The sequence below is a fragment of the Papio anubis genome, chromosome 11 (genome assembly GCF_008728515.1).
Source record: "Papio anubis isolate 15944 chromosome 11, Panubis1.0, whole genome shotgun sequence".
NCBI classification, from domain to species: Eukaryota; Metazoa; Chordata; class Mammalia; order Primates; family Cercopithecidae; genus Papio; species Papio anubis.
Genome location: NC_044986.1, coordinates 109,288,901 through 109,316,854, shown reverse-complemented (window position 1 = coordinate 109,316,854; position 27,954 = coordinate 109,288,901). Strand labels below are relative to the sequence as shown.

At 41.0% G+C, this 27,954-nt stretch overlaps 1 protein-coding gene across 1 annotated transcript in view; it reads right to left on the bottom strand.

Annotated features, from left to right (window-relative positions):
• The window catches only part of RSU1 (Ras suppressor protein 1), a 232,276-nt gene that overhangs the window by 150,334 nt on the left and 53,988 nt on the right, over positions 1-27,954 (bottom strand). Inside the window, exons 5-7 of the mRNA XM_031652473.1 lie at positions 20,544-20,662; positions 18,608-18,690; positions 18,227-18,341 (exon numbers count right to left, since the gene is read on the bottom strand). Coding sequence (XP_031508333.1) covers positions 18,227-18,341; positions 18,608-18,690; positions 20,544-20,662 — 317 coding nt within the window. The remainder of the gene's footprint in view (positions 1-18,226; positions 18,342-18,607; positions 18,691-20,543; positions 20,663-27,954) is intronic.

The window sequence follows — 27,954 nt, the reverse complement described above, 5'->3', positions numbered from 1 at the left end:
GGGATTCAGAGGGAAATCTGGTAGATATACATGAATGACATCTATACCAGTCAGCAGATGGGACCTAGAATAAAGGGTTACAATGATGAATATTTGGGGTGGGAATTCTGTACTAAAGGGCACATGCGTGGATTTGGGGGCATCTTAAAACTCTCCAAATTAGATGTAAAACTTCATATGTGAAAATATATATTGGGGGTGTTATTTCCATAGGTTTCACTTGTTTCTCAAAGATTTTTGAAAAGATTAAAAATAATGGCTGAAGGAAACTTGACTTACTGTTACAATAATGAAAAACAATGATGACATGAATAAGCAGGTGAAGGATTAAACAGTATCACAGGATATCAAGTTTTACATCAAGGCTTAGAAGTAAAAAGTAAGAAATGTGAGAAGTGGATGGTAGGCTGAATTCCATCCTAACCCTCAATATCTCAGAATATGACTGTATTTGGAAATGGGGACTTTACAGAGATGATTTAGTTTAAATGAGGTAATATGAGTGGATCCTAATCCAATATGACTGGTGTCCTTATAAAAAGGGCAAAGCTGAACACGAGTACTGAGGGAAGGCACAGTGAAGACACAGGGAGAAAAGGGCCACTCACAAGCCAAGGAGAGAGGTCTGGAAAAGATCGTTCCCTTAAACCCTCAGAAGAAACCAATTCTATTATTTTGACATTAGACTTCTAATCTCCACGAATGCAAGAAAATTTAAGTCACCCAGTCTTTGGCACTCTGTTATGGCAGACCCAGCAAACTAATACAGTTGGTCTCAGCTATAATAGAGCATTAACAGATAAGTTAAAAAGCAATAAAGACCAAGAAATTATTCTAGGGGTTAAAAACTTAATACCAAGAATAAAGATGAAAATGATCTTAAAGAACATGTGTACATAACATGAAGTCTGATATGCATCCTAATACTGCTATGTCTGCTATGGAAGCCAGCCAATGAATGCAGGGTTGAGGGGGATGACCTGAGCAAAAATAACCTCTGGAGGTTGTGTAAATGGGTAACAAAATGGCAGAAAAATAATTATACCTTTCCACATTGGCAGTTATCAAAAATTAATCCAGACTTTTGCTTCTGGCGTTCTGAAGTAACTGGACAAAACGTATAACAGAAATGCTTCTAGATACTGGGTAATGTATTAATCCATTCTCGCGCTGCTAATAAAGGAATACCCAAGACTGGGTAATTTATAAAGGAAAGAGGTTTAATTGACTCACAGTTCAGCATGGCTGGGGAGGCCTCAGGAAACTTACAATCATGGCAGAGGGGAAACAAACACGTCCTTATTCCCACAGTGGCAGCAAGGAGAGGTGCCAATTAAAAGGGGGAAAAGTCCTTTATAAAACCATCAGAGCTTGTGAGAACTCACTATCACAAGAACAGCAGCATGGACTAACAGCCCCCATGATTCAATTGTCTCCCACTGGGTCCCTCCCACATGTGGAGATTATGGTAACTACAATTCAAGATGAGATTTGGGTGGGGACACAGCCAAACCATATCAGGCAAAAAGCAGCACAGGACTATGATGTGTGAGGGAAGGGAAATGAGTAAGGAAAACTCTACATTCACTGTGGTTTTCTCTGAGAAGTATTTCCAGACAGCTGTACAGGAGTGGATCAAACATAACAGTGGCGATGCTGAGTTGAAAGTACAGAAATCAGAGTTTGAGGCTACTCGAGGAGCTGGAATTTGTGGGGCAAGGTAGCAGGAAAGAAGGAGCTATGAAGAAAAAGAGGCCCAGAAAGCTGCACATGAATTCCCTTGAATTCTTGCCCAAATATTATCTGCAATGTTCAGGACAAGACTCCTCAAGACTGGGAAAGAAAAAACAAAAACTACCAGGGAAAGACCAACTACAAGGAAGATATAATCTAAACAATTACTGGAGTTTTCGCAGGGCTAGAAAACACCCACACTCTAATCAGTCAGAGAGTAGAGATGTTACTAAGCACCCTGGTCATGAGGTAGGAATCCCAGAAGTCTTAAGAATAGGGTTAATCTAGCCCAGAAGTAAAGACTAGTAAGGACCAATTCTAACAGGCATTAAAAACCAGCCTTGAAAGAATCAAGCTAATCAAAAATTAAACTGCCAGAATGAAATTCAACAGACCATAAAGACAAAAAGAATTTATACAACCAAAAAATTTACTATTCTTAATGTCTAAGATACAGTAAAAACCAAAAACCAAACAAAAAAACACAAAAAACTAGACATGCAGAGCAAGAGGAAAAAAGCAGATTACAAACAAAAGAAAAATCCGTCAGTGCAAACAGAATCAGAAATTGCATTACCAAATAAAAATGTTAAAACAGCAATTTAAAATATGTGCAAAGATTTAAAGAAAAACATGAACATAATAAGGAAATAAATAGTATCTAAATTGAGAAATGAAATTATAAGAAGAGCTATATGGATACAGTTGGAAGTGAAAAACGCAACATCTGAAACAATAAATTTTATTGAATATGCTTATCAGGAGATTAGACACTACAGAACAAAAAAAAAAATCACTGAACTTAAAGACAAGGCAAAAGAAACTATCCAAACTGAAGCCAAAAGGGGAATGGGGGGAAGATGCTGAAAAGAAACAAAACAAGACAAAACATTTTGTTTAAGTAACCTGTGGAAGATATCAAGTGATCTAACATAAGACTAATGTGAGTTCTAGGAAAGGACAGAGAGATGGGAAATCAGTCAATCAATCAAACAAAAAAGGCTGAAAATTACTAACCTACCAACCCATCAATTAATTTTTTAAAATAGCTGAAAATTTACCAAATTTTATGAACACTATAAACCCATATATCAAACAAGATCCATAAAACTATCAATGAAAAAAGAAAGAACATGTTACATATGAAACTTCTAAAACCCAATGATAAAGAGAAAATCTTAAAAGAGGCCCCAGAAAAACAGGCACTGAGAACAATGTAAGAATGACACTAAAACAACGCAAACCAGAGACAAGAAAACGCCCTTGAGGCAAGGGAGAAGTAAAAAAATAAAAAACCTGTCAACCTAAAACTTCATATCCTGAAAAAAAAATCCTCCAAAACCTGAAAGCAAAATAAACATATTTCAGACAAACAAAAGCTAATTAATGACCAAAAAGAACTGTACTACAATAAATAAAAAAGAAAAAATTCTTCAGGATAAAGGTGAATGATACCAGATAGAAGCACCTACCTACATCAAGGAAAGAAGAGCATCCAAAATGGTAAATATAGAAGTGGCAGTCACTGTAAAAAACTTTTTCCTCCTCTCTAAAGTTATTTAAGATAACTAACTGAAGGGAAAAATATATATATTATTGTGGGTTATAACATATCAACCAATTTCACCTAACATGGAAACACTGGTGGGACACATAAAATTTTTGTGTATGTAAAATTCACGAACTGGAGAACATGAAGGCCCATGAAACAAGTCAACAAATTGTGAAGGATTAGAAGTATATACATTATGAATTTTGATCAGGACATAATTTAAATTAGAAATCAGTAACAAAATGTTTCGGATATCTCCAAATACTTGAAAACAAACAAATTCTCAATTTCTAAATAACAGGCCACAGGTCTTACGAAAGAAAATATTTTAAACTGAATGAAAATGAAATTACAGAATGTGTGAGATGCTGCTAAAATAATGGAGAAAAATTTCTAACTTGAAATGCTTATATTAAAAAAGAAGATAAACTAAAAATCAATCACGTAAGCTTTCACTTAAACAAGCTAGAAAAATCAGAGCCAGCTGCACTCAGAATGAGAAGAGAAAACGCAAATCATTGAAATACAAAACAAAGAATAAAATAACTCAGTGAAACTACAACTTGCTCTTTGGACCAATCAATCAAAGGGGAGAAAAATGGAAAACACAAATTAACAAAATAAAAATGGGGACAACACAGACTAACTCAGAAGAAATGTACTTTTTTAAAAAAATTTAAGTTCTGGGATACCTGTGCAGACCTCACAGGTTTGTTACATACATATACATGTACCACGGCGGTTTGCTGCACCTATCAACCCATCAACTAGGTTTTAAGCCGCACATGCATTAGGTATTTGTCCTAATGCTCTCCCTCTCCTTGCCCCCGACCCCACGATGGACCCCGGTGTGTGATGTTCCCCTCCCTGTTATCCATGTGTTCTCATTGATCAACTCCCATTTATGAATGAGAACACGTGGTGTTTGGTTTTTTGTTCCTGTGTTAGACTGTTGAGAATGATGGCTTTCAGCTTCATCCATGTCTCTGTAAAGGACATGCACTCATTGTTTTCTATGACTGCATAGTATTCCATGGTGTATGTGGGCCACATTTTCTTTATCCTGTCTACCATTGATGGGCATTTGGGTTGGTTCTAAGTCTTTGCAACTGTAAATAGTGCTGCAATAAACATACATGCACATGTGCCTTCATAGTAGAATGATTTATAATCCTTTGGGTATATACCCAGTAATGGAATTGCTGGGTCAAATGGTATTTCTGGTACTAGATCCTTGAGGAATCGCCACAGTGTCTTCCAGAATGGTTGAACTAATTTTATACTCCCACCAACAGTGTAAAAGTTTTCCTATTTCTCTACATCCTCTCCAGCATCTGTTGTTTCCTGACTTTTTACTAATCACTATTCTAACTGGTGTGAGATGGTATCTCATTGTGGTTTCGACTTGCAAGAAATGTACATTTTCTTTCTTTTTTTTTGAGATGGAGTTTTGCTCTTGTTGCCCAGGCTGGAGTGCAATGGCATGATCTCGGCTCACTCCACTTCCCAAGTTCAAGCAATTCTCCTGCCTCAGCTTCCCGAGTAGCTGGGATCACAGGCATGCGCCACCACACTCGGCTAATTTCGTATTTTTAGTAGAGATGAGGTTTCTCCATGTTGATCAGGCCAGTCTCGAACTCCCGACCTGAGGTGATCCGCCCGCCTCAGCCTCCCAAAGTGCTGGGATTACAGGTGTAAGGCACCGCGCCCAGCCAAAATATACATTTTTAAGACATGAGAATTACCAAAAGACACTAGAGGAAACAGAAAATCTGAACAGCCTTATATCAAAAAACTGAATTCATAATTCAAAACTTTCCCACAAAGAAAACTCAAGACCCAGATGGCGTCAATAATGAATTCTTTCAAACATTCAAAAAAGAAAAATTATCAAATTTTACTCATTTTCTGTGACTCGATATTCCTGAAACAAAACTATACAAAGATACTATAAGATCAGAAGAAAACTACAAACTAATATCCCTAATGAACGTGGAAAAATTTTAGGTAAAACACTAGTAAATGAAATCCAGAAATACATAAAAAAGAAGATACAAAAAATGAAAGTCACATAGATGTAGAAAAGGCATTTGACAAACTTCAACATTTCATGATAAATCATTCTGCAAACAAAAAATAGAAGGGAATTTGTAAAACCTGACAAAGTTTACACAAAAAAAACCTTACAGATAACACAATATTCTATGGTGAAAGACTGAATGTTTTCCCCTTAAGATTAGAAATAAGACAAGGATGTCTGCTCTTGCCACCTATATTCCACACTGTACTAGAAGATGCAGAAAAGTAATGCCAAGAAAATAAAATTAAAGGCATCCAGATTGGAAAGGAGGACGTAAAACAGCTCTTATAAAGAGAAAATTCTAAGGAATCCACTAAAAATAATGAGAATCACTGAGTTCATAAGGTTGTAAAATACAGTATCAACACAACATCCACTGTATTCCTACATACTAGCAACCAACAACCCAAAAGTAAAATTAAGAAAATAATTTCACTTATAATAGCATCAAAAATAATAAAATGCTTAGAAAAAAATTTAGCAAAAGTATACAACGAACTCTGAAATCTTCAAAACATTATTGAAAGAAATAGAAGATCTAAATAAATGGAAAAAAATATCCCATGTTCATGGATCTGAAGACTTCATATTGTTGAGATTATGATATAATCCCCAAAATAATCTACAAATTCAGTGCAATTTCTACCAAAATACAAGTTGGCTTCTTTGTATAAATTAACAAGCTGATTCTAAAATTCATATGGAAACTCACAGGCCTCAAAATAGCTAAAACAATCCTGAAAAAGAATAACAAAGTTGAAACTAACATGCCCCAATTTAAAAACTTACTACAAAGCAACAGTACTAAAGATAGTGTGGTACTGGCATAAGGATAGACATATAAATAAATGAAATAGCATTGAGAGTACAAAAATAAAACTATATATCTGCTGTCAATTGGTTGTTGACAAGGGTGCCAAGACCATTTGATAAAAAGAGAACAGTCTTTTCTACACGTGGTGCTGGAACAACAGGACAGCCGCAGGCAAAAGAATAAAACTGAATCCTTATCTCACATCACATACAAAAATTAATTCAGAATGGATCAAAAATATAAATGTAAGAGCCAAATTAAAAAACCCTTAGGGCTAGGAGACATGGAGGGATTGGAGTGAGAAAGAAAAGGGTACGGTGTTTCATTTTGAGGTAATGAACGATGTTCTAAAGTGGTGGTGATGGTTTTACAACTCTGAACATATGAAAAAACACTGAATTGTACACTTAGGATGTATGAATTATGTGGTATGAGCTGCAAAAATATTCAGGTGAAAATTTCAAGGAGAGAGCAAAGATCATGAAGAAGTGAGAGGAGGTTATTGACAGCCGCTCATGAGTGAGGGAGGGTGATAAGTAGCATGGAAACCATGGGTGCCAGATGGGCCTTAAATATTCCTAGGGAACATTCAAGAGCTCTAATTGACAAAGGCATACAATCCACTCTGTAATTTTATATGATCACCTTGACTACGGGGAGAAGAATGGATTGCAATGGGAAGGCAGGAAGCAGGAAACCAGTTAGGAGGTTATTCTAGCAACCCAGGTGAGAGATGAGGGTGGCTTAAACCAATGTCGTGGGGAAGCTGACATTCTAGCAGCCATTTAGTGATTTTAACTATTTGTTTAGCTGTTTCTTTCTTTCAAGGATTTTCTTCATGAAGGTAAGGGCTATGTATGTTTTATTTAACCAGTGCTCCCCAAACTGAACTGATGACAGAAATATAACACATATGGGGTTGGAAGTCAGATTCTGATATGGTAAGATGGATTCAATAGGGGCTGTCCAAGGAGAAGAGCCAATATTTTTAAAACAGCAAATATAAAAGGCAACAGAGATAGTATTGGGCGAGTTAAAATCATTCTATAAATGTTGAAAAAATGAGCATAAGCTTATTTACTAATATTAGAATGCTATCACAACTTCACAGAAGTATAAATGGTACAATTAGATGCTTTTGTGTAATAGGTAGTCAACTTATGGAATTAGTACTCAGTTGAAAATGTGAACAATTCTGGAAAGGTCTAAATAACCATAAATATGAAAGTCTGATCCATGATGTCATGATAAGGCCTAGATTTCTGGTGTTGACAACATGAGGGACAATCGTCACCCACTTTACTCCTTTCAAACTCCCACTGCACTCTAAAAGAAACTCTCACACTCACACACGCATACAATACCATTTGGGTCTGACTCAGTGTAACATTGCTTTTTTTTTTCTTTTAACATAGGAATACTATAATATATAGGAGATGCCTCAAAGGGAGAGGCTACATAAATGTAAGATATTATATATGTATTCAGGTGATAACAACTGTATTTACAGACATGGCTCTGGAATTTATAAAAAAAAAAAAATTAAATCCGGAACCTTAGCACTGCTGGCATTTCTCCCAGGGCAAAAATACATTTAGCATCCTTTTAAATCAAAGGAAGTCCACTGCACACAGTGGCAAGCTTTTCCAGCTGGTGTTAACACAGATTGATGCACATGTTCAATCACGTTGAACCTGACGCTGGGCTTCCTGAAATTTATACTACAAAACGGAAACGTTTTATGTGTTGCAACTTCCCACCCCCTTTAAGGTAATAACTCACCAGGTAGAAATATAATTCATGTAGCATTTAAAAAATCCACGCTGAAAACATTTTCTGGGGCTAAAGATTTCACTGAAATAGAATATATAAAATGGGACTTGTTAAAAAATATCACGTAGGAGACTTGACGGGAGTCATTTTTGATTATCAGCTGAGGCCATGGGAATCAAAGGATATGGTATGATCTTTTGTGAAGTATGGCAAAAGAAATATTAATGCAGAAATAAAATGTAGGAGCATGTAATAAAATCCAAGTCAAAATTCAAAGTTGGTTACAAATATTCTATTCCCAACATTTACTTTTTCAAATAAAATTAAGGCATATATTTGGAATCACAGCAATCTGTCATCTAATAATAAATTATGCCTTTTTATTGGCTCAGTTTTGACACATTGATGAGTATACTATTGGGTGAAATACTTATTTTTGAATTAGAAAGATCTGAACTAAAAACTGGATTCTGTCCATAATAAGCCGTGTCAATAATGTAGCCTTAGGCAAGTCACATCTTTAAAAAGAGGCCAGAGAGCTCTCCTTGCCTACATTATAAAACTGAGATTAAGAGCATGAAACTCTTCTGCAAATTACGATATTCTGCATTAAAAACTAAGGTATGTCTGGAATTATATCTAGCTTAAAACCAATCTGAAAAATGTTAGTGAGCAATTAACAAATTCAATCTTATACATGTGTAAGTGGCACAGTTTATAATTCCATAAAGAACGTCCTCGTCACTTACTGCTCTATCTATTAAGCTAGATCTTCTTTTCATAGTAACAGGATTTAGGCAAGAAAAGCAATTCTGATAACAACATAAAGCTGCCTTGGGTTAGGGCAAGTAATTACCCCAAATCAAAAATCTAGTCTAAAAAAAAATTAACTTTCTTATTATTTATTTGGAGTCTGCTTATTCTAGACATAGTTAACAACCACACTACACCTTTTCTTAAGGAAATAATTAAAAGATTTAGCCAGGTGGGTGGCTCATTCCTGTAATCCTAACATTTTGGGAGGCCAAGGTGGAAGGATCACCTGAGCTCAGGAGTTTGAGACCAGCCTGGGCAACACAGGGAGACTCCATCTCTACAAAAATTAAAAAATTAGCCAGGCATGGTGATGCATGCCTGTGGTCCCAGCTACTTGGAAGGTTGAGGTGCAAGGATCACTTGGGCCCAGAAGTCAAGGCTGCAGTGAGCCATGATCATGCCATTGCAAGCCAGTCTGGGTAACAGAGAGCAAGACTCTGTTGAAAGAAAGAGGGGGGGAGGGGAGGGGACGGGAGGGGAGGGAAGGGGAGGGGAGAGGAGAGGAGGAGAGAAAGAAAGAAAAGATTTCACATGATAGCTAAACTACTTTGTTCAACTCCAGAAGAGACTTCTTTTTCTATAATGCTTTTAATTTATAATACTAAAGATTTTGAAAGATGGATTTATGTAGTGTATTTTAACATGAAATAAATTACTAATATGTAGACAAGTGACAAAAGCATTATAGTGTAGGCACACAACTGATATTAACAAATGAAGCAATTGGTTCAGAACAATGGTTGCTATCATGAATTCTGGGAGAAGTAAAAAAATCCCCAATGAAATAAGCGCTGTCACAAAAGGTAACATTAAGACAGTGAGAAATTAAACAATTAGAAAATAATGTTGTCACTTGCAGAGAGGTAGTTTTAAGATCTTAACATGGATAAAGAAGTGAGTATAATCAGTTAGTGCAAGTACTACGAAGTACCCAACCCTTACTAGGAACAAGTTAATAATCATATAAAGGATGTCAAAAAGAAAGAACTGAATGAATGGGTGAATGAGTGAATGAATGGACGAATGAGTGAATGAAACAACCCACGGTCCAACCAAAAAGCCAATCACAGAGCTTTTTAGGTAGAACAACCAGAACCTGCTCCCAGCCTCAATATAAAACTCCCAAGAAAGGCACAGACTTGGAAAATCCCTTGTTATTATAAAATTCTTAGGATGGGCGGACTGCAGGCATACTCTTCTTGTTATGTCTTTTGTCCGCCCTGAGTACTGGCCATGCAGAATCCCTTCATCTGAGCTAATCCCTCTTACCCCTTCTTTTCCCTCGCTTTTCTTTTCTGACCCTTCCTGTGTGCCTCAATTATCACACAGGAGGATAATTCCAAGCCTTTCTTTTATCCACAGGATACACTGACCAATCCCACTGTGTGAGGTGAGACTTTGGCTTTGGATCTACTCTGTTGTTTCTTTCTCACTAGGCACTCGGTAACTAACTGCCTCTTCCCTGTCAAAAGGGTGGGGCTGGGGTGACCTCTCTGCTTAGACTGTTTCAGAAGAGCCCAGGTTTCAGAAAGCTGGCCTCTAAACAGTCAAAGTTTAATAGCATAAAAATCCACTGTGCACGTATGTGTATGTGCGTGTGTGTGTTCATTTACCTAACATTTCACTGAGCAGCTGTACTCATTCCTGAGTCAAGGCTAAATTCTTTAAGCAGATTATCCTTTTAATCCTCACAAAGACACCACAAGGTGGGGGCTGTTATTACCCTCATTTTACATGAGGTATAGAAGGGAGGTAAAATAACGTATCTGTTTTAGTCCGTTTTCACGGTGCTGATAAAGACATACCCGAGACTGGGCAATTTACAAAACAAAGAGGTTTAATTGGACTTACAGTTCCAAGAGGCTGGGGAGGCCTCACAATCATGGTGGAAGGCAGGGAGAAGCAAGTCACATCTTACACGAATGGCGGCAGGCAAAGAAGGCTTGTGCAGGGAGACTCCCATTTTTAAAATCATGAGATCTCATGGGACCCATTCACTATCACGAGAACGGCACAGGAAAGACCCGCCCCCATGAGTCAATCATCTCCCACCGGGTCCCTCCCACAACACGTGGGAATTATGGGAGCTACAAGATGAGATTTGGGTGAGAACACAGAGTCAAACCATATTAGTATCTGAAGGTCACAGAACAAGGCAGTGGAGAGTGAGGTTTGAACCCAAGCCTAGTGATGGAGAGTCCAGCACTTACCCTCTATCCTCTACTGGTTACATTTGAAAAAGTTTGTTTGTTTTTTTTTTTTTTTTTACGGAGTCTCGCTCAGTCGCCCAGGCTGGAGTGCAGTGGCCCGATCTCGGCTCACTGCAAGCTCCGCCTCCCGGGTTCACGCCATTCTCCTGCCTCAGCCTCCCAAGTAGCTGGGACTACAGGCGCCCACCGCCACGCGCCCGGCTAATTTTTTGCATTTTTAGTACAGATGGGGTTTCACCGTGTTAGCCAGGATGGTCTCGATCTCCTGACCTCGTGATCCGCCCGCCTTGGCCTCCCAAAGTGCTGGGATTACAGGCGTGAGCCGCCGCGCCTGGCCTGAAAAACGTTTTAAACCTCTGGAAAAAATAATTGGGAACCAGTTGACAGAATGACAATAACAGAAGAGAAGATAAACAAGACACTTATAATCGGGGACTTAATTGACCAAACAAAGAATACTGGATTTTCTTCTTGCCTGCCTCAGGAAAGAAAGTTATTTTTCTTTAGCTTCTCAATGTCCACAGGAGAAGGATTAAGAGATATAACAGAAGAGATTTTTGACTGTACATCCACTCATGGTTAATTCTGCTTATTCTGGAGAATATAATTGAGAGGAAATTCTCAATTCATAACATCCTTTACTCTCTGAAGGGGATTAATATTTGTTTCCACTCTTCACAAATATGCTAGAAAATACTATGGTTCTCATAGTTACTGTAGTAAAAAATGCTATCGATTGTGGGCACATATTGTAGCGCACTAAGCTGGCTAGCCCCACGCGTATGCAGCGTTGCAGACATATGTCTCATAGGCTGCTTGGATTGGTGCAAATAACGTTTTGATGTCTATAGCACTTTGTTTTGTTGCATGCCAAGCAGACTAATGTGATTTTTTTTACTCTTCTCCAAAGGCAAAATTATTTGGGTAACAAATGCGGGAGAAGAGGTCCCATCATTGCCTAGAAGCCAAGAAACCAGAAACAATTCCAATTCAGAACAAGCAGCAGAAACCATGGAATGGTTAGGAAAGAGAATTATGCAAAACACAGAATCCAGATCTTCAGCTCACATGACAGCGGTCTCATCTGCGGGTGAGAAAATGCAGAAGTGGAACAGAAAACTGCTAACAAACCCCAGGGGGCGCCACCAGCTCCCAAATCACCTTTTTCTTTCTTTCTTTTTTTTTTTTTTTTTTCCTAGGGCTGTCGACCTATTCTGAGGATTGGTCAAGGTATATATTGAGTTTCCTTTCTTCACTACCAATGCAGGATTTTTATCTTCTCTACTAATTAATTCTTCCAGGAAATAATATATAAAGGAACAAAAAAGGGGTGAAAGTTCAGTTAGCCACATGGCTGGCTGCTTTTTAGGAGACTGGATGTTGGCTGAAAATACTGGGTAAAAAAGAGACTTCTGCATTCAGGCAGGCTCTGGAGGATATTTCAGTTATGTGCACTCCACTGTCCTGCCCTATCTGAGTTAACTGCATTTGTCAGGAAAAAAAGAATAACTCCCCATCCGCCTCGTTAGAGAACCCCTTTTTCCTATGAAGCAAAAACACACCACACAGCTCCAGCAATGGGGAGCCATCTGTGGTGTCAACCGAGGTGGCCACAGTCCCTGACTGGCCACGGACGTCTGCCTGGGAGTCAGCCGGACCCATAAACCTCCTCGATCCTTCTGGGTTCAGTGTTTAGGAACCACAGTGCTTCGGGCTTAATCTTTCACTCTGCAGTCACACACAAGGGATCTCATCCAATTGGTAGCCTTAAATGTATGCTGATAATGCCTCAAACTATATATGCAGCCTAGACGTCTCTTCTGGACTCCAGATTCTTATACCCCATTGCCTTCTCAATGAGTTACCCCGAAGGCATCTCGAATTTAAGATATCTGAAACTCAGCTCAGGATGACCTTCTCTCCTCAATCCCTCTCCTAATCTACTCTTCCTGTAATATTCCCCACACTTCCAGTTGCTTAGACCAAAAGCTCACAGTTAACTTTAACTCTTTCACCCCTCATCTAAGCTGTCACCAGTTCCTGTTAGTTACAGATCCAGTATCCAACCATTAGTTGTATCACTACCACTACCATTTGGATGAAGCCAGCATCTACTCCCACCAGGATTGCTATGATAGTCTCCTATCTCTCGGACTCTCCGCTTCCACCCTTGCCCTCTGTCCTCCAGCCTATTTTCAGCACAGCAGCCAAAGAACTCCTGTGCCAAGACGGGCGGATCACGAGGTCAGGAGTTCGAGACCATCCTGGCTAACACAGTGAAACCCCGTCTCTACTAAAAAATACAAAAAACTAGCCGGGTGAGGTGGCGGGCGCCTGTAGTCCCGGCTACTCAGGAGGCTGAGGCAGGAGAATGGCGTAAAAACCCGGGAGGCGGAGCTTGCAGTGAGCTGAGATCTGGCCACTGCACTCCACCCTGGGCGACACAGCGAGACTCCGTCTCAAAAAAGAAAAGAAAAACAGTCAGGGGCTGCACACCATGGCTCATGCCTGTAATCCCAGTGCTTCAGGAGGCTGAGGCAGGAGGATCACTCAAGCCCAGGCATTTGAGACTAGCCTGGGCAACACAGCAAGATCCCACCTCCACAAAAAACTGAGAAAATCAGTGGGGCATAGTGGTGCATGCCTGTAGTCCCAGCTACTTGGGAGGCCAAGGCAGGAGGATCCCTTGAGCCTGGGAGATGGAAGCTGCAGTGAGTTACGACTGCACCACTGCACTCCAGCCTGGGTGATCACATGAGACTGTCTAAGTAAGAAAGTCAGATCATGCTATGCCTTTGCTCAAAACCCTTCAATGTCTTCCCACTTGTATCAGTTTCCTTTCGCTGCTCTAACCAATGACTACAAGCAGTGGCTTAAAATAATAGAAATCTAGTCTCTTACTGTTGTAGAGCGCACAAGTCCAAAAACTGGATTTTATGGAGCTAAAATCGAGGTACCAATAAGGCTGCATTCCTTCTGGAGGCTTCGGGGTTGCGGTGGGGGAAATCCGGCTGCATGCCTTTCCAGTTTCTGGAGGCTGCCTGTACTTCTCGGCTCGTGGTCCCTTCCATGAGTGACTCCAGCCTCTTGCTCCTGCCACTACATCTTTTACTCCTACCTCTGACCTTCCTTCTTCCATCTTACTAGGCCCCTTGTGATTACACTGGGCTCACCTGGGCAATCCAGGGTAATCTCCCCATCTCAAGACTCCAAAGCCCATAAGCAAAGTCACTTTCCCTGCAGAAGGTAACAAATTCTCATATTCTGGTGATTGGGACAGGAGCATCTATGGGAGTGCCCATTTCACACAGAGTAAAAGCCCAAGTTCTGACAATGTCTTACTAGTTCCCATGTGAACCAGACCCCACTTCCTGTCTGAGCTCATTGCTTACAACTCTCTCCCCTTCACTCACTCTGTTCCAGCCACATTGGCCTTGCTCTTCCTCAACATAAGCCCATCCAGGACCTTTGCACTTACCGTTCTCTCCGACAGGAGACCTCCCTCCTTCCTTTAAGTCTCTGCATAAAGGGCACCACCCTATGAGTGAGGGTTTCTCTGATTACCCCTTCCCCAGCCAGGCACTCCCTTCCACGCTCAATTCTTTCCCAGAGCTCTTAACACCACATGTCTGTCATTCATATTCTCTCTCTCTTTCTTCTGTCCTCTCCCACTAGAACATCATCAATAACAGGTGTTCTGTCTCTTGTCCTAATCCCTAGCAAATACCAGAGGCTCAACAAACAGTTGTTGAATAAGTGAATCTTACTTTACCAGAAAAGGCAAGTTCCTTGGACTCAAAGATCTGCCCTAAAGTAGGAACTTAACCTGAATGAATAAATGAATGAATGGGTACCTGAGAGACTCAACTTACATCTCATTTTTTATAGGTATACAGACTACTATGAAAGCAAGTGCTTTACTACTTAGGAACCAGACATAACGGTTTAAATAGCTTATTCAAAGACACACAATAAAGGTAAAGTAATACAATCACATATTAAAACGCCAGCCAAGCCCCTGACTTTATTTTGCTGTGTTCTCAGACCTGACAAATCAGAACTCGCCCGGATTCTCTCGCTTGGCTGAAACACCAGTACCAAAAAGGTTACAAGTCAATAAACTCTGGATTTATTATGAAATCTCGAAAGCATTTATCTCATGTATTCAGATATGTAAAAAACATACAGGGAGAGATCATCATCCACACTTTAAAACACCCCCAGAAGCAAACCTGCAGCATAAGCTTCATGTGCATCATCAGTGCCCGGCACTGCCCATCAGCCAGTCTGGAGCAGCATTCAGATGGTCACCTCAGGTGTTGGGGACACAAAGAAACCAAAGACATTCCCATCGTGAGGCATGTTTACTGAGGGGAAAGAAACACCGGGACAATGCAACTGGCTTGGAAAGGGCCAGCAATTTCTCTTGCAGAGGCCATCTCAGCTGCATTTTGCAAAGTGTTATGCTAGCCTTGCTCACGTGCTGGCAAAGCCCACGCCAGCTCACCATCCAGCAACATCTCGCCGCCTGCCTTTTCGGGAGGGTGTGCCGGGGTTGTGTTTCGTTCAAACTTGAAAACTGCATTTCTAGGAATCCTCTTACCAGCATATGGGCAGGAAAGAGGACCTCACTGTGATCAGGAAGCTGGACCCAGAGGAGGGACTGCCAGGTTCAGATCTCGACTCTGTGAGTCACTAGCTATGTCCCCACAGACATGTCACCAACCAGCCCTCTCTACACCTCAATGTCCTCACCTCTAACAAGTCTGTTTATAATTCTTACGATCATTATAGGCGATATTGCAGGAAAAACACTTACAGTGCCTTGCAATTCCAGGCCTTAATAGATATCACCTATTATTATAACAGCTGCTACTATATTAGTATCATATTAATCTTGACTTTAAAAAAAAATCACCATTCAAAAATAAATAGTACATTTGTCTCCATCTTGAGTTTTGCTTGTGACAGTGACTTCTGAAGAAGGTTTATCATTTACTTACAACTAAGTGTTTGTCTATAATCAGGAAAAACAGCTATCAGGCCAATGTTAAGATTAAGCTTTTCTACATATGGCTGGCAAAAATAAAGTCATTTAAAGCCTTCCCCCTCAATTCTACACCTGAATAAAAACATACATGATTTGTTCATGGAAAGCTTAACAGAAATGTTGAACAAATATGACCTCGTGTAGTATTTAAATAAGATAAGCAAAATAAGTAAGATTTTAAAATATATACATAGGCACACGTAGGTTCAAATAGGCATTTTTGTGGCAAATTACTGCCTGATAAAATAATCGTTTAATCTAATATCCTACGTTGCCTCACAGCTTGAAAAATGAAGTAAGATCAAATGACATCAAAATACACATTTATTTTTCTGTTTCTACTAACCACGCTAACCAAGGATACATGTCAGAGGCATCAAGTGAGCTTTACACCAAATGACACAAGAATTCACCTCACACACGGGGATTCCGATTTAGTAGGTTGGGGAGGGAGCAAGTATTTGAGTTCCGCAGAAGCTCCCCAGCTATTACTAATGCTAACATCTGTGGTTATTAACCACTGTGTAATATATATATATATTTTTTTCCTTTTGACAGTCTTGTTCTGTCACCCAGGTGGGAGTACAGTGGCACAATCACAGCTCACTGCAGCTTTGACCTCCCAGGCTCAGGCGATCCTCCCACCTCAGCCTCCGGAGTAGCTGGAACTATAGGCATGTACCACCATATTCAGCTAATTTTTTGTACTTTTTATAGAGACGGAGTTTCAGCACATAGCACAGGCTGGTCTCAAACTCCTGGGCTCAAGCTATCTGCCTGCTTCAGCCTCCCAGAGTGCTGGGATTACAAGTGTGAGCCACGTGCCCGGCCCAAGATCTCTCCTTTGACAAGAAGTTTTTTGCCTTGAAAATGTTTGCAAAAAGCGTTTCTTGATTCTGTAACCCTGCTCCCAAAGCAACACTTGACTACTTGCAACTCAGTAAAGAGAAGTGTTGAGTTAACCTTAAAAAAATCATTAAATAATCCTCTGGTCTTTTAACACTAACAAGAGAGCTAAAGGAAATGGGAAGAGATGAGGCGGGACTTTCCAGCTGTTCCAGGAAACCACGTGACTGCCTTCCCTTTAGACTAATATGGCTGCCAACCGAACTTTAGGCACTAATAGGCCTGTTCTGTGTCTCAGTCTTCCTATGCTAACAATTAGCCACATCAGCCTGCTCATAACCTTCCTAACATCCTGCCATCCAAGGTCCTTGCTTCATTAATTCATTCATTCAACGTTTTCTGAGCACCTACTGTACCCCAGGGAACAAATGCAAAAATGCCCCTGCCCTCCTGGTGCTTGCATTCTAATTTCTAACAAATGGCCTCTTCAAACCGCCAGACTTGTTTAAAGAACTGCTTCTTCAATGTGTTTCTTAAAAATGATGGTATTTTGGAGTAGAAAGGCAAATAATCGCAGTTTGAGACAACAATGTGGTTCAAAGGACTGAAGAAATGAGAGGCTATGGAGGGTCTGCACAAGCAAAGATAAGGGAACTCGTGAACCTTTTGCAGTGGAACAAAGCAGTTAACAGAATCACTGGCTTGGAGGTTATTTCTGGCGGGGGACATAAACCCACTCTGGAAATAGGAACGACCTGGCAGAGGAATAGGATTAGGATTCAGCAGCCAGGAGTAGAACCCATTCCCAGCAAGAACATATTTAACAATTCCTACTAGAGACAGGATTAGGAGAGAGGTAAATTCATGACCCGCAGCGGTATTAACATCTTCAAGTAGCCGTAACAACTACTTTAACTATTTGGTAAAAGTTTTTCCAGGTCAATAAAAATTTAAGGGGTTCAAAAGTAAGAGTGATACTTAGATAAAGTTATTAATAACCAACCAAGACCCAGAAAGCTTACGCAGCTAGTCAATGAGGCACCACGGATAAGGCTCTTACTACTAATCCCATGCTTTTTCCACTACATCACGCAGGGAGCTGAGCGGGGTCATCTTTCATCAGCAGTTTCTAATATACGGGACACTACAGCTGCAGAACACAGGATCGGGGAAGGTCAAATCTATAACAGCTCAACTCTAGTCAATGACAAATGGTTCTCAAATGATCAGAATCGGGTGCCTAGGTGCAGAGTAGTTGTCAAGAAGAGGAGAGAGGTTGTTCAGAATTGCTACATTAGGATAACTGTTATTCATGAAACCCAGAACTAAGTTCATTCATCGGCAACCTTACCTAGTTCTGGGGGCAGAACGGTGAGGCGGTTCCCCTGAATGTGGAGCTCTTTAAGCTGGGTAAGCTCCCCGATTTCCTTAGGCAGTGAGATCAGGTCGTTATCCCTAAGGCTGAGCTAAACAGAAGAAAACAAGGAGTTGTCAACATATTTACACATTAAAAGGTGCTCCACAGAAACTCTCATCCTCCTCCATGCCCTCTCTTCTACTAAAGCTCAGTCCCTTCCATTTGTTTACAAGTGCCGGTAGATAATCAAGAAACACTATCAGGAGTAGTGGTTTATTCCTGCAAAACAAACCTTACTCCTGCTCAAATTGACTTGATTCTACCCCTAAAAGGCTGCAGCAGTGAATTGATTTTCTAAGAATTTAGATAACTTACTGTCTGCATCTTTGTGAGCTTCCCAATATCTGGTGGCAGGATTTCAAAATTGTTGTCACTCAGATAGAGTGCACACAGGGTGGCTGCAAATTAAACAGCAATATATAAACAGGGTGGCAGGGAACCTAACCATTTGAGGTCTGATCAATACGAGGGAGTCAGCTTTGATTAATAACGCTGGCTTGGTGAAAAGCCTTTGACATACCTAGGGCTCCCAATGATAGCAAGCAGGTCAAACCAAGATTTACTGGCTTATCGTGCATCCGGTGTGTCCAGGAAAACATCTATATCCAAGAGGACTGATGCAATTAACAATGTGGGCACTAGCATTTTGGGGCACAGAGTTTTAACGCATTTTGAAAACAGATTGCTATTTTTCTCATAGATTACTTTTGATTCACATTTATATCTCCATTTGCATCCAAAGTAAAACAAAGAAAACTACTGTGCCACTTTTATGGTTACCTAGGGCAAAAAGGTTCTTTCAAGTGAATACAACTATGTTAAAATAGACCTTTTCCTATGTAAATAGCACTGTGTTAAAAATTAATGAAAGGCTTTCTGGTGATGGAGGCTATAACCATAGCTCATCAGTTCCATAATCTGACTAATTATTACTGCTTGTTTCTACAGCCTTAAGGACAAAAGTAAATGAAGACAAAGGGGCTAAAACAATGGCATGAAGTTAACAGAGTAAATCCTAACTTAAGCAGAATATCACTAGTCAGAAATTTGTTCACAATTATTACACAATGATAATATGATTCCAAACTACTGAAGGCTAAAATTCTAAAGCATCTGTTTATCCTCAACCAAAAAAACTGAGTATAATTAGATATATGTTTTGTTTACCAGTATTTATTTTCTAGAGACAGAGTCTCGCTCTGTCACCTAGGCTGGAGTGTAGTTGGTCACTGCAGCCTCAAACTCTTGGCCTCGAGCACTCTTCCTACCTCAGCCTCCCAAGTAGCTAAGATCACAGGCGCATGCTACTATGCCTGGCTACTTTTTAAATTTTTATTTCTAGAGGCAGGGTCTCTCTATGTTGCCCAGGCTGGTCCTACACTCCCAGCCTCAAGTGATCTTTGGAGCTCAGACTCCAGAACTGTACGTTAATATAACATAATAAAAACAGGTGCTCCACCACCCAAGAAAATATTTTACAGTTGGTTTCATGTGCTTGACAAAGTCATAGAGAGGTAATGTACATAAGGTAAAAAGTGAAAGTTAAGAGACCAGCTCAGAAAATTCAGATTTTCTGAATGCCATATAAGTTACTAATTGAAGAAATAGAACACTCATTTAAAAGAAGCAAACCTTGTCCAAAATAGTGCATGAGTTCCCAGAAGAAATCACTTTTTTAATTTTCAAAAGCATCTTCAGCAAGAAATTTGTTGGCATATAAAAGAATAAAGTGTGGCCAGTAATTTCTTAATGCCTGTGTACTGGATAAATAGGTCAATAAGAGTACTTTTTAAAAGGCTGAAGATAAGAATCCCAGCTGGAAATTTAAAAAATTTGGTTAGTGATTTATTAATAAATATTTTTATAAATAATTGATTGTGATATCCTGGGCAAATATCGCACAAAGAATTAATACCAACATGGGAGGGTACCTTTTTTTGGCATGCTATTTAAAAAGAAAGTCAAGTCTCTTAGCTAAATGTGAGGCTTGATCTCATTTAGGTACATAATCTCTCTCAGAATGTTAATATGACATTACTAAGTCCACTTCAGCCCGATGGTGTCACATAATGATATATCAAATGTACATACTGCTGAGCTACAAAGGAATATTCAAAAGGAGTCTCTAAAGTAAAAAATATCTCTGTCCAGTAATTTCTCTTGGAGTTTATTTAGGTCCTGGCAAATACATTTCACTCTTAGAACGCAAAGTATAGTGTTCAGGAGATTTATAGAACTGAAAGTTTCTTACTCAGGTAGAAGAAGTTTCCAGGAAGACAATTTTCGTTCAAGTTGTTGTAAGTCAAGTCCAGAACCTCAAGAGCTGGCAGGGAGCTGAAGCCTCGTGGCAAAGTGTTCAGCCTGTTCATGCTGTTGCAGGGGGACAAAAATCTGTTAGGACACCAAAGACACATTTATACAGATTATCAAAGGCACCTCTGTTTCACAGGCTGAAAGTGTAAGACAGTGCCATGATCCTAGAGTCACTTTCTACTTTATTTTTATTTTTGATTATTTTGAGACAGGGGTTTGCTCTGTTGCCTAGGTGTGCCCAGGTTGTAGTGCAGTGGCACGATCTCAGCTCACTGCAGCCTCAACCTCCCCAGGCTCAAGCGATCCTTCCACTTCAGTCTCCCAAGTAACTGGGACCACACGTGCATGCCACCACGCCCTGCTAATGTTTGTATTTTTTGCAAAAATGGGGTTTTGCCATGTTGCTCACACTGGTCTCAAACTCCTGAGCTCCAGCAATCCTCTCATCTTGGCGTCTGAGAATGCTGGGATTATAGGCGTGAGCCACCATGCCCATCCTATTTTTTTTTAAATTAAAAAAAAAGCATTTATTTAATATTTACAATGACAAATAAAGATTGTACATACTTATGGTGTACAACATGGTGTACATACTTATGGTGTACATACTTATGGTGTACAACAATTATATATATATAATCCATTGTGGAATGGCTTAAATCACACTGTTTAACATATGTACTGCCTCACATGCTTGTCATTTTTTTTTCGTCTTTTTTTTTTTTTTTTGTCTTTTGTGGTGAGAATGCTTAACATTCACTCTCTTAGCAATTTTCAAGTATACCACATATTGTTATTGACTGCAGTCACCACGATGTATGATCCATCTCTTGAATGTACTTCTCCTGTCTAACTAAAATTTCGTGTCCTTTGGCTAACATTTCTGCAATTCCCCACTCCCTCCAGCCTCTGGTAACTATTTTATTCCCTGTTTCAATGAGGTTTACTTTTTTACATTCCACATATAAGTAAGAGGGTGTGGTATGTTGTCCTACTTGGACTCATAATTTCAGTCAGAGAGCTTGTAGGTTCCTGAAACATTTGCAAATTTCTTAGTTGTCATTTTCCTCCAGCGGCGAAACTTAATCACTGTTTTACACAAAAACTCAAACCATCACAAAATATCTGTCCTTGTAAAGAAAAATTTCCTTATGAACGTAGCGATAATATCTCAAAATATACACATTGAAGCTTTGTAGTTTTCAGACTTTTGCTTGATTTCATTTCATTTATTCCTTTTTGGAGGGAAACATCATGTTTTTGTTCTACAACTGCTAACATTGAAAATTATCTTCAATTAGAATGGTGATGGCCAGGGGCTGGAGGGAGGGGAATGGAGAGGTATTGTTTAATGGGCATAGGATTCAGGTTTGCAAGATGAGAAAATTCTGGGGATTGGTTGAACAACAATGTGAATACGCTTAACACCACTGAACTGTCTACTACAAAGACAGAACATTTTGTGTGCATTTTATCACAACTTAAGAAAAATTAAAATCATACAATTGACCCTTGAGCAACATGGGTTTGAACTGCCTGGGTCCAAGGACACAAGTATATTTTTCCTCTGCCTCTGCCACCCCTGAGACAGCAAGAACAACCCTCCTCTTCCTCTTCAGCCCACTCAGCATGAAGAGGATGAATACCTTTAAGATGATCCACTTCCATTTAAAGCACAGTCAATGCACCGCCTTTTCCTTATGACTTCCCTAATAACATTTTCTTTTCTCTAGCTTACTTTATTGTAAGAATGAAGAACAGAATACATACAGCACACAAAATACGCGTTCATCAACTATTTCTGTTTTTGATAAGGTTTCCGGTCAACTGTAGGCTATTGGGAATTAAGATTTTTCGGAGTCAAAAGTAACGTGTGGATTTTTGACTGCATGAGTCACTGTGTTGCTCCCTCAACCCATGTGTTGCTCAAGGGTCAACTGTGTGTGAGTGTGTGGGGGTGTGTGGTGTGTGTATGTGTGTGTGTGTGGTGTTATGTGTATGTGTATTTGGGTGTTTCGTGGAGTGTGTGAGGGGTATGGTGTGTGAGGTATGTGTGTGGTGTGTGTGGGGGATATGGGCGTGGTGTGGTGTGTGTATGGGGTGTGTTTGGGGGTGTGGTGGTGTGTGTGTGGGTGTGTGTACGCAGTGTGTGGTGTGTGTGTGGTGTGTGTGTGTACACAGTATGTGTGTGTGGTGTGGTTTGGGTGTGTGTGTGTGGTGTGGGTGTGTGGGTGTGTACACAGTATGTGTGTGTGGTGTGGTATGGGTGTGGTGTGGAGTTATTATCACGGTATGTGTGTGTGTGGTGTGGTATGGGTGTGGTGTGTGGGTGTGTACACGGTATGTGTGTGTGGTGTGGTATGGGTGTGGTGTGGGTGTGTGGTGTGGGTGTGGTGTGGGTGTGTGGGTGTGTACACGGTATGTGTGTGTGGTGTGGTATGGGTTGTGGTGTGGGTGTGGTGTGGGTGTGTGCAGTGTGTGTGTGGTGTGGTATGGGTGTGGTATGGGTGTGGGTGTGTGGGTGTGTACACGGTGTGTGTGTGGTGTGGTATGGGTGTGTGTGTGGTGTGGTATGGGTGTGGTATGGGTATGGGTGTGTGTGGGTGTGTACACGGTGTGTGTGTGTGGTGTGGTATGGGTGTGGTATGGGTGTGGGTGTGTGTGTGGGGTGTGGTATGGGTGTGGTATGGGTGTGGGTGTGTGGAGTGTGTACGGTGTGTGTGTGGTATGGGTGTGGGTGTGTGGGTGTGTGTGTACGGTGTGTGTGGTGTGGTGGTGTGGTATGGGTGTGGGTGTGTGGGTGTGTGCGGTGTGTGTGTGTGTGGTGTGTATGGGTATGATATGGGTGTGGTGTGTGTTGTGGGTGTGTAGGTATGTATGTGTGTGTGTGTGTGGGTGTGTGGGTGTGTACACGGTATGTGTGTGTGTGTGGGTGTGTGGGTGTGTACACGGTATGTGTGGTGTGGTGTGTGTGTGGGTGTGCATGTTTGTGTCTGTGTCTGTGTGTGTCTCCAATGAAGTCTAAGGGAATTTTTTTCTACACTATCTTTTATCCTTTCTTCAAGCCCCTTATTTTCCTTAATGCAGTTCCCTTTGAACTTACTTAAAAGTCAATTTAAAAAAAAACTTTAATAAAAGTTGACAGATATTGAAAGATGGAAGGGACTCTGACAATAAAAATCATTCTAGCCATCGATCCTTCTCATAACAGATCCAGCTCGGTCCAGCCCTACTAAGCCGGGCCTCACAGAAGCAGCTGACAGCAGAGGGCAACCAAAAGGAAATGTGGGTTCCCTCTCTCAGGCAGAAAATATCCCAGACAGACCACACCCAGCAAAACGACCTCCACGACTATCTACTGCCACGACAGCAACGACGAGCATTCTCCATGAGGTCACAATTTGTGAAGCACATTATGGCAAGTACTTCCCTTGTTCACTAAAACTACCTTGTAATACAGGCAAGATGGAGCTTGTCATTAATGCTATGTTGAGACGAAAAAACAGCCTAAGAGAGAGTAAGGAGCAAAGACTTCAGAAGTGGGTGACATGTGTCTGGAAGCACCCTGTACCTCACGGAGGCCAAAGCCACTCCAGACCCGTGGGCTCCTATGCAAGGATTCTGAGAAGAAGTGCAAGTCAAAGAGAGCAAGGGAGGCAGAGAAGCATACACTAGGTGCTTCTGTCTTTAAACACTGCTTTAAGTTATCCGTTTTTGAAAACTGCTGATTCCTTAACATTTTTCTCTGCAAATAAAGAAATACACTTTTGCAATATTAGGTACAGGAAATCCACAGTTAAACAGGTTTAGAGGGAAGAGGCATCTCACTTGAGAGAGAGCTCCCATTCAATCTCCAGCCCAGAGCAAGCCTGGAGCCCCTCCACCTCTTGGTGGCAAGAATCTACTTAACCAAAGGTTCCTTTTTCCTTTGAGTGACAAAACAATACCAACAACGTGTAAGGAACACAGCAGAGTCCCACGTGCAGCTGACAGCAGTATGTAACAGTAGTAGGCACACCACCCTGGGGGGCAGAAAGGAAGCCCTTAAACAAATGCTGAAACTTCAGAAGAACTGCCAGCAACAGCTCCAGCTACAAAGGGGGCAAGGAACTGCAGAGACTTCTGGCCACCTCTTCGGACGCCAGACCATGTGCACGGTGACCTGGTGGCATCTCTCTCTGCACAATGAAACACAGAACATGCTGGCTGTCCCCCTTCCCCTCAGCAGGTGCTAACATCCATCTCCATCCATCCACATTTCCACATGTGGGAATTCCGTGCTTAGGCCCCACTCTGACACCGCTAGCAATCAAGGTTTCCATGAGAGGTTACAGGGGGGGTAGGAAAAGAATGGAGCTTTAAGGTAGGAGACAGCTAGGTGAGGAGTCTGACTCCAGTACTTGCCAGCTGCGTGACCTTGACCAAGTTACTCAGCTTCTCTGAGACCGAATTTCCTCAAGTATAAAATAAGGCTGATAACATCTTCAGGGCAGGATCACTGGGAGGATGAGAGAGAAAATATGTGAAGCACCCAACACCCGATCCATGGCTCACACGCGGCTTCTCAGGAAAGGAGAGCTGCTGCTAGAATTATTTTTCAAAAGATTTGAGAGAAAATTTTGAATCAGCCCTAAGCGAGCAAGCTCACCTCATGACAAGCCACTTGGGATGGTCTGAATACCAAGTGTGGTTTTACCATTTGTGCCACACTTGCTTAATCTCAGGTGACTTCAGGTGTTGAAACATAAAGCTTCATAGGGCTCAGCTATGCCAAGTGGTATCAATTCTTTGTTTGCATGGGAAGATTTTTCAAATGCGTGTTGGAAGTGGGCAAATGTCTGCATATGATGGAGAAATTTATAAAACCAGGATGTCTAAGGCTATTCAGCATCTGTTTTCCTTTTCTTCTAAAGCCCCAGAAAGGTCTGTACAGACTCCTTTTCAGAGCAGTTTCTTCTCTGCAGGTTGTCTTGAGCACCTCCAGCTTCAATAAAACCTTCTTGGCTAAAGGCACTAATTTTCTCAACTCCACAGTGACCTACTCACAGTTATCAAAAATAAATATTAAAAAAAAAAAAACAGGCTGAGCCCAGTGGCTCACATCTGTAATTCCAGCACTTTGGGAGGCCAACACAGGCAGATTGCTTGAGCTCAGGAGCTCAAGACCAGCCTGGGCAACATGGCAAAACCCCGTCTCTACAAAAAAGACTACAAAAATTAGCCAGGTGTGGTGGCACCTACCTGTGGTCCCAGCTACTCAGGAGGCTGAGGTGGGAGGATCACTTGAGCCCAGGAGGCATAGGTAGCAGTGAGCGGAGATCACGCCACTGCACTCCAGCCTGGGAGACAGAGCGAGACCCTGTCTCAATAAATAAATAAATAATCCAAATCCATAAGTACCCCACATGGTACTTAATAAAAACTTCTATGTGTTCATGAGACAAGCTCTAGCAACAAACAAGGTCAAACGTTATTTCTGAATAGTTGGGCACAGTGGTCCTGCTGTGAAGTTATCCTAGAAATAATCATCAGCATGGGAACATGTGTGGTTTCACATTTTTTGGAAAATAACTCTAGGAAATAAACTGTATTTAAACCGAACTTAGAACAGAACTAAACTTTCTTTTATTTATTCAGGTGGCCTAAAATTATCTCATGTCTTACAACCAACAGAATAAACTGCAAATACTATATAAAACTTTGAAAGCAAATTCTTATTGAGGGTGCCTTTTGGATCACGCATACAAGTGGCTTGCCTGCTCCATTTTGTGATCTCCTGTGTGTATGCTTTCTTTCACCCTGGCTCCTTAGAATAAGGAGTCCTCCCTATAACTTGCCTTACTGTGTGAACATAATTCTTCATGCCATTTGAGGACAGAGGCATCCTTTAGTGAAACCCATCTTAGCTCCTTTCCCTAAGAACTGGGAGTTTTCTTCAAACTTTGACAACTCCATCTATGCAGCTACGTAATTAAATACAAGAAGCTTTACACAATCAATAAAACAACGACAGCCAAAAGTGTAAACAACTCCAAAGAGAACAAGAAGGCAACTAAGATGCATTCATTGAAAAAGAAAAGTTTAGGGCCAGGCATGGTGGCTCATGCCTGTAATCCCAGCACTTTGGGAGGCCGAGGCGGGCGGATCACCTGAGATCAGGAGTTCGAGACCAGCCTGATCAACATGGTGAAATGCCATCTCTACTAAAAATACAAAAGTAGCTGTGCGTGGTTGGGTATGCCTGTAATCCCAGCTACGCGGGAGGCTGAAGCAGAAGAATCGTTTGAACCCAGGAGGTGGAGGTTGCAGTGAGTCAAGATCGTGCCATTGCACTGGAGCCTGGGCAACAAGACCGAAACTCCATCTTCAAAAAATAAAAGAAAGAAAAGAAAGAAAAAGAAAAGTTTACAGCTCTGTCCTACGGTGCCTCAAACCAAAATGTTATTAGGAAAGTCAAAAAAGAACAAAATCTGACCTTATTATTTTATTCCCAAATCTGTCTCCATCCCATCAGTTACTGTCTGTCAACATTACCGCCTGTACATTTTTCATATAAAATCCCCCCCTGCCTCCACTGCCACTGTCCTAGTTCACAGGGGACATGAAGCTCATGTTCTTACTGGTCTCCTAACCTCTAGTTTAACTCCCTCCACCCTCTTCTCCACACTGATCTTTTGTAGGAAAATCTGACCATATCTCATATCCACTACTCGGCTATGCAAATTTCTCAATGGTCAGCATTACAAAATTGGAGCTCATTTATTTATTTATGTATTTATTTTTGAGATGGAGTCTCACTCTGTCGCCTAGGCTGGAGTGCAGCGGTGCAATCTCAGTTCACTGAAACCTCTGCCTCCTGGGTTCAAATGATTCTCCTGCCTCAGCCTCCCAGGTAGAGTAGCTGGGATCACAAGCATGTGCCACCACACTTAGTTAATTTTTGTATTTTTAGTAGAGATGAGTTTTCACCATGTTGGCCAGGCTGGTCTCCAACTCCTGGCCTCAGATGACCTGCCAGCCTCAGTCTCTCAAAGTTCTGGGACTACAGGCATGAGCCACCGCGCCCGAGACTTGCTTGTTTATGTAGCACAGAGCCCTTTCCTTAGCACTTTTGACTCCCTGTCATTATTATAAACATTTATTTGCTTATAGTTGGTTTCCCTAACTGTAATGGAAGCTCCATCAGGGCTGGATAGCCAGTAACTAGAACAATGCCTGGTACATGGTTGGGAACTTGGTAAATCCTCATTCACTGAACAGCAAACATCCAGGATTCCCTGTCTAGCCTGACCTCTGACCTTACCGCCGCCTGCCTCACACTTTACACTCAACAGCGCCAAAAACTGACA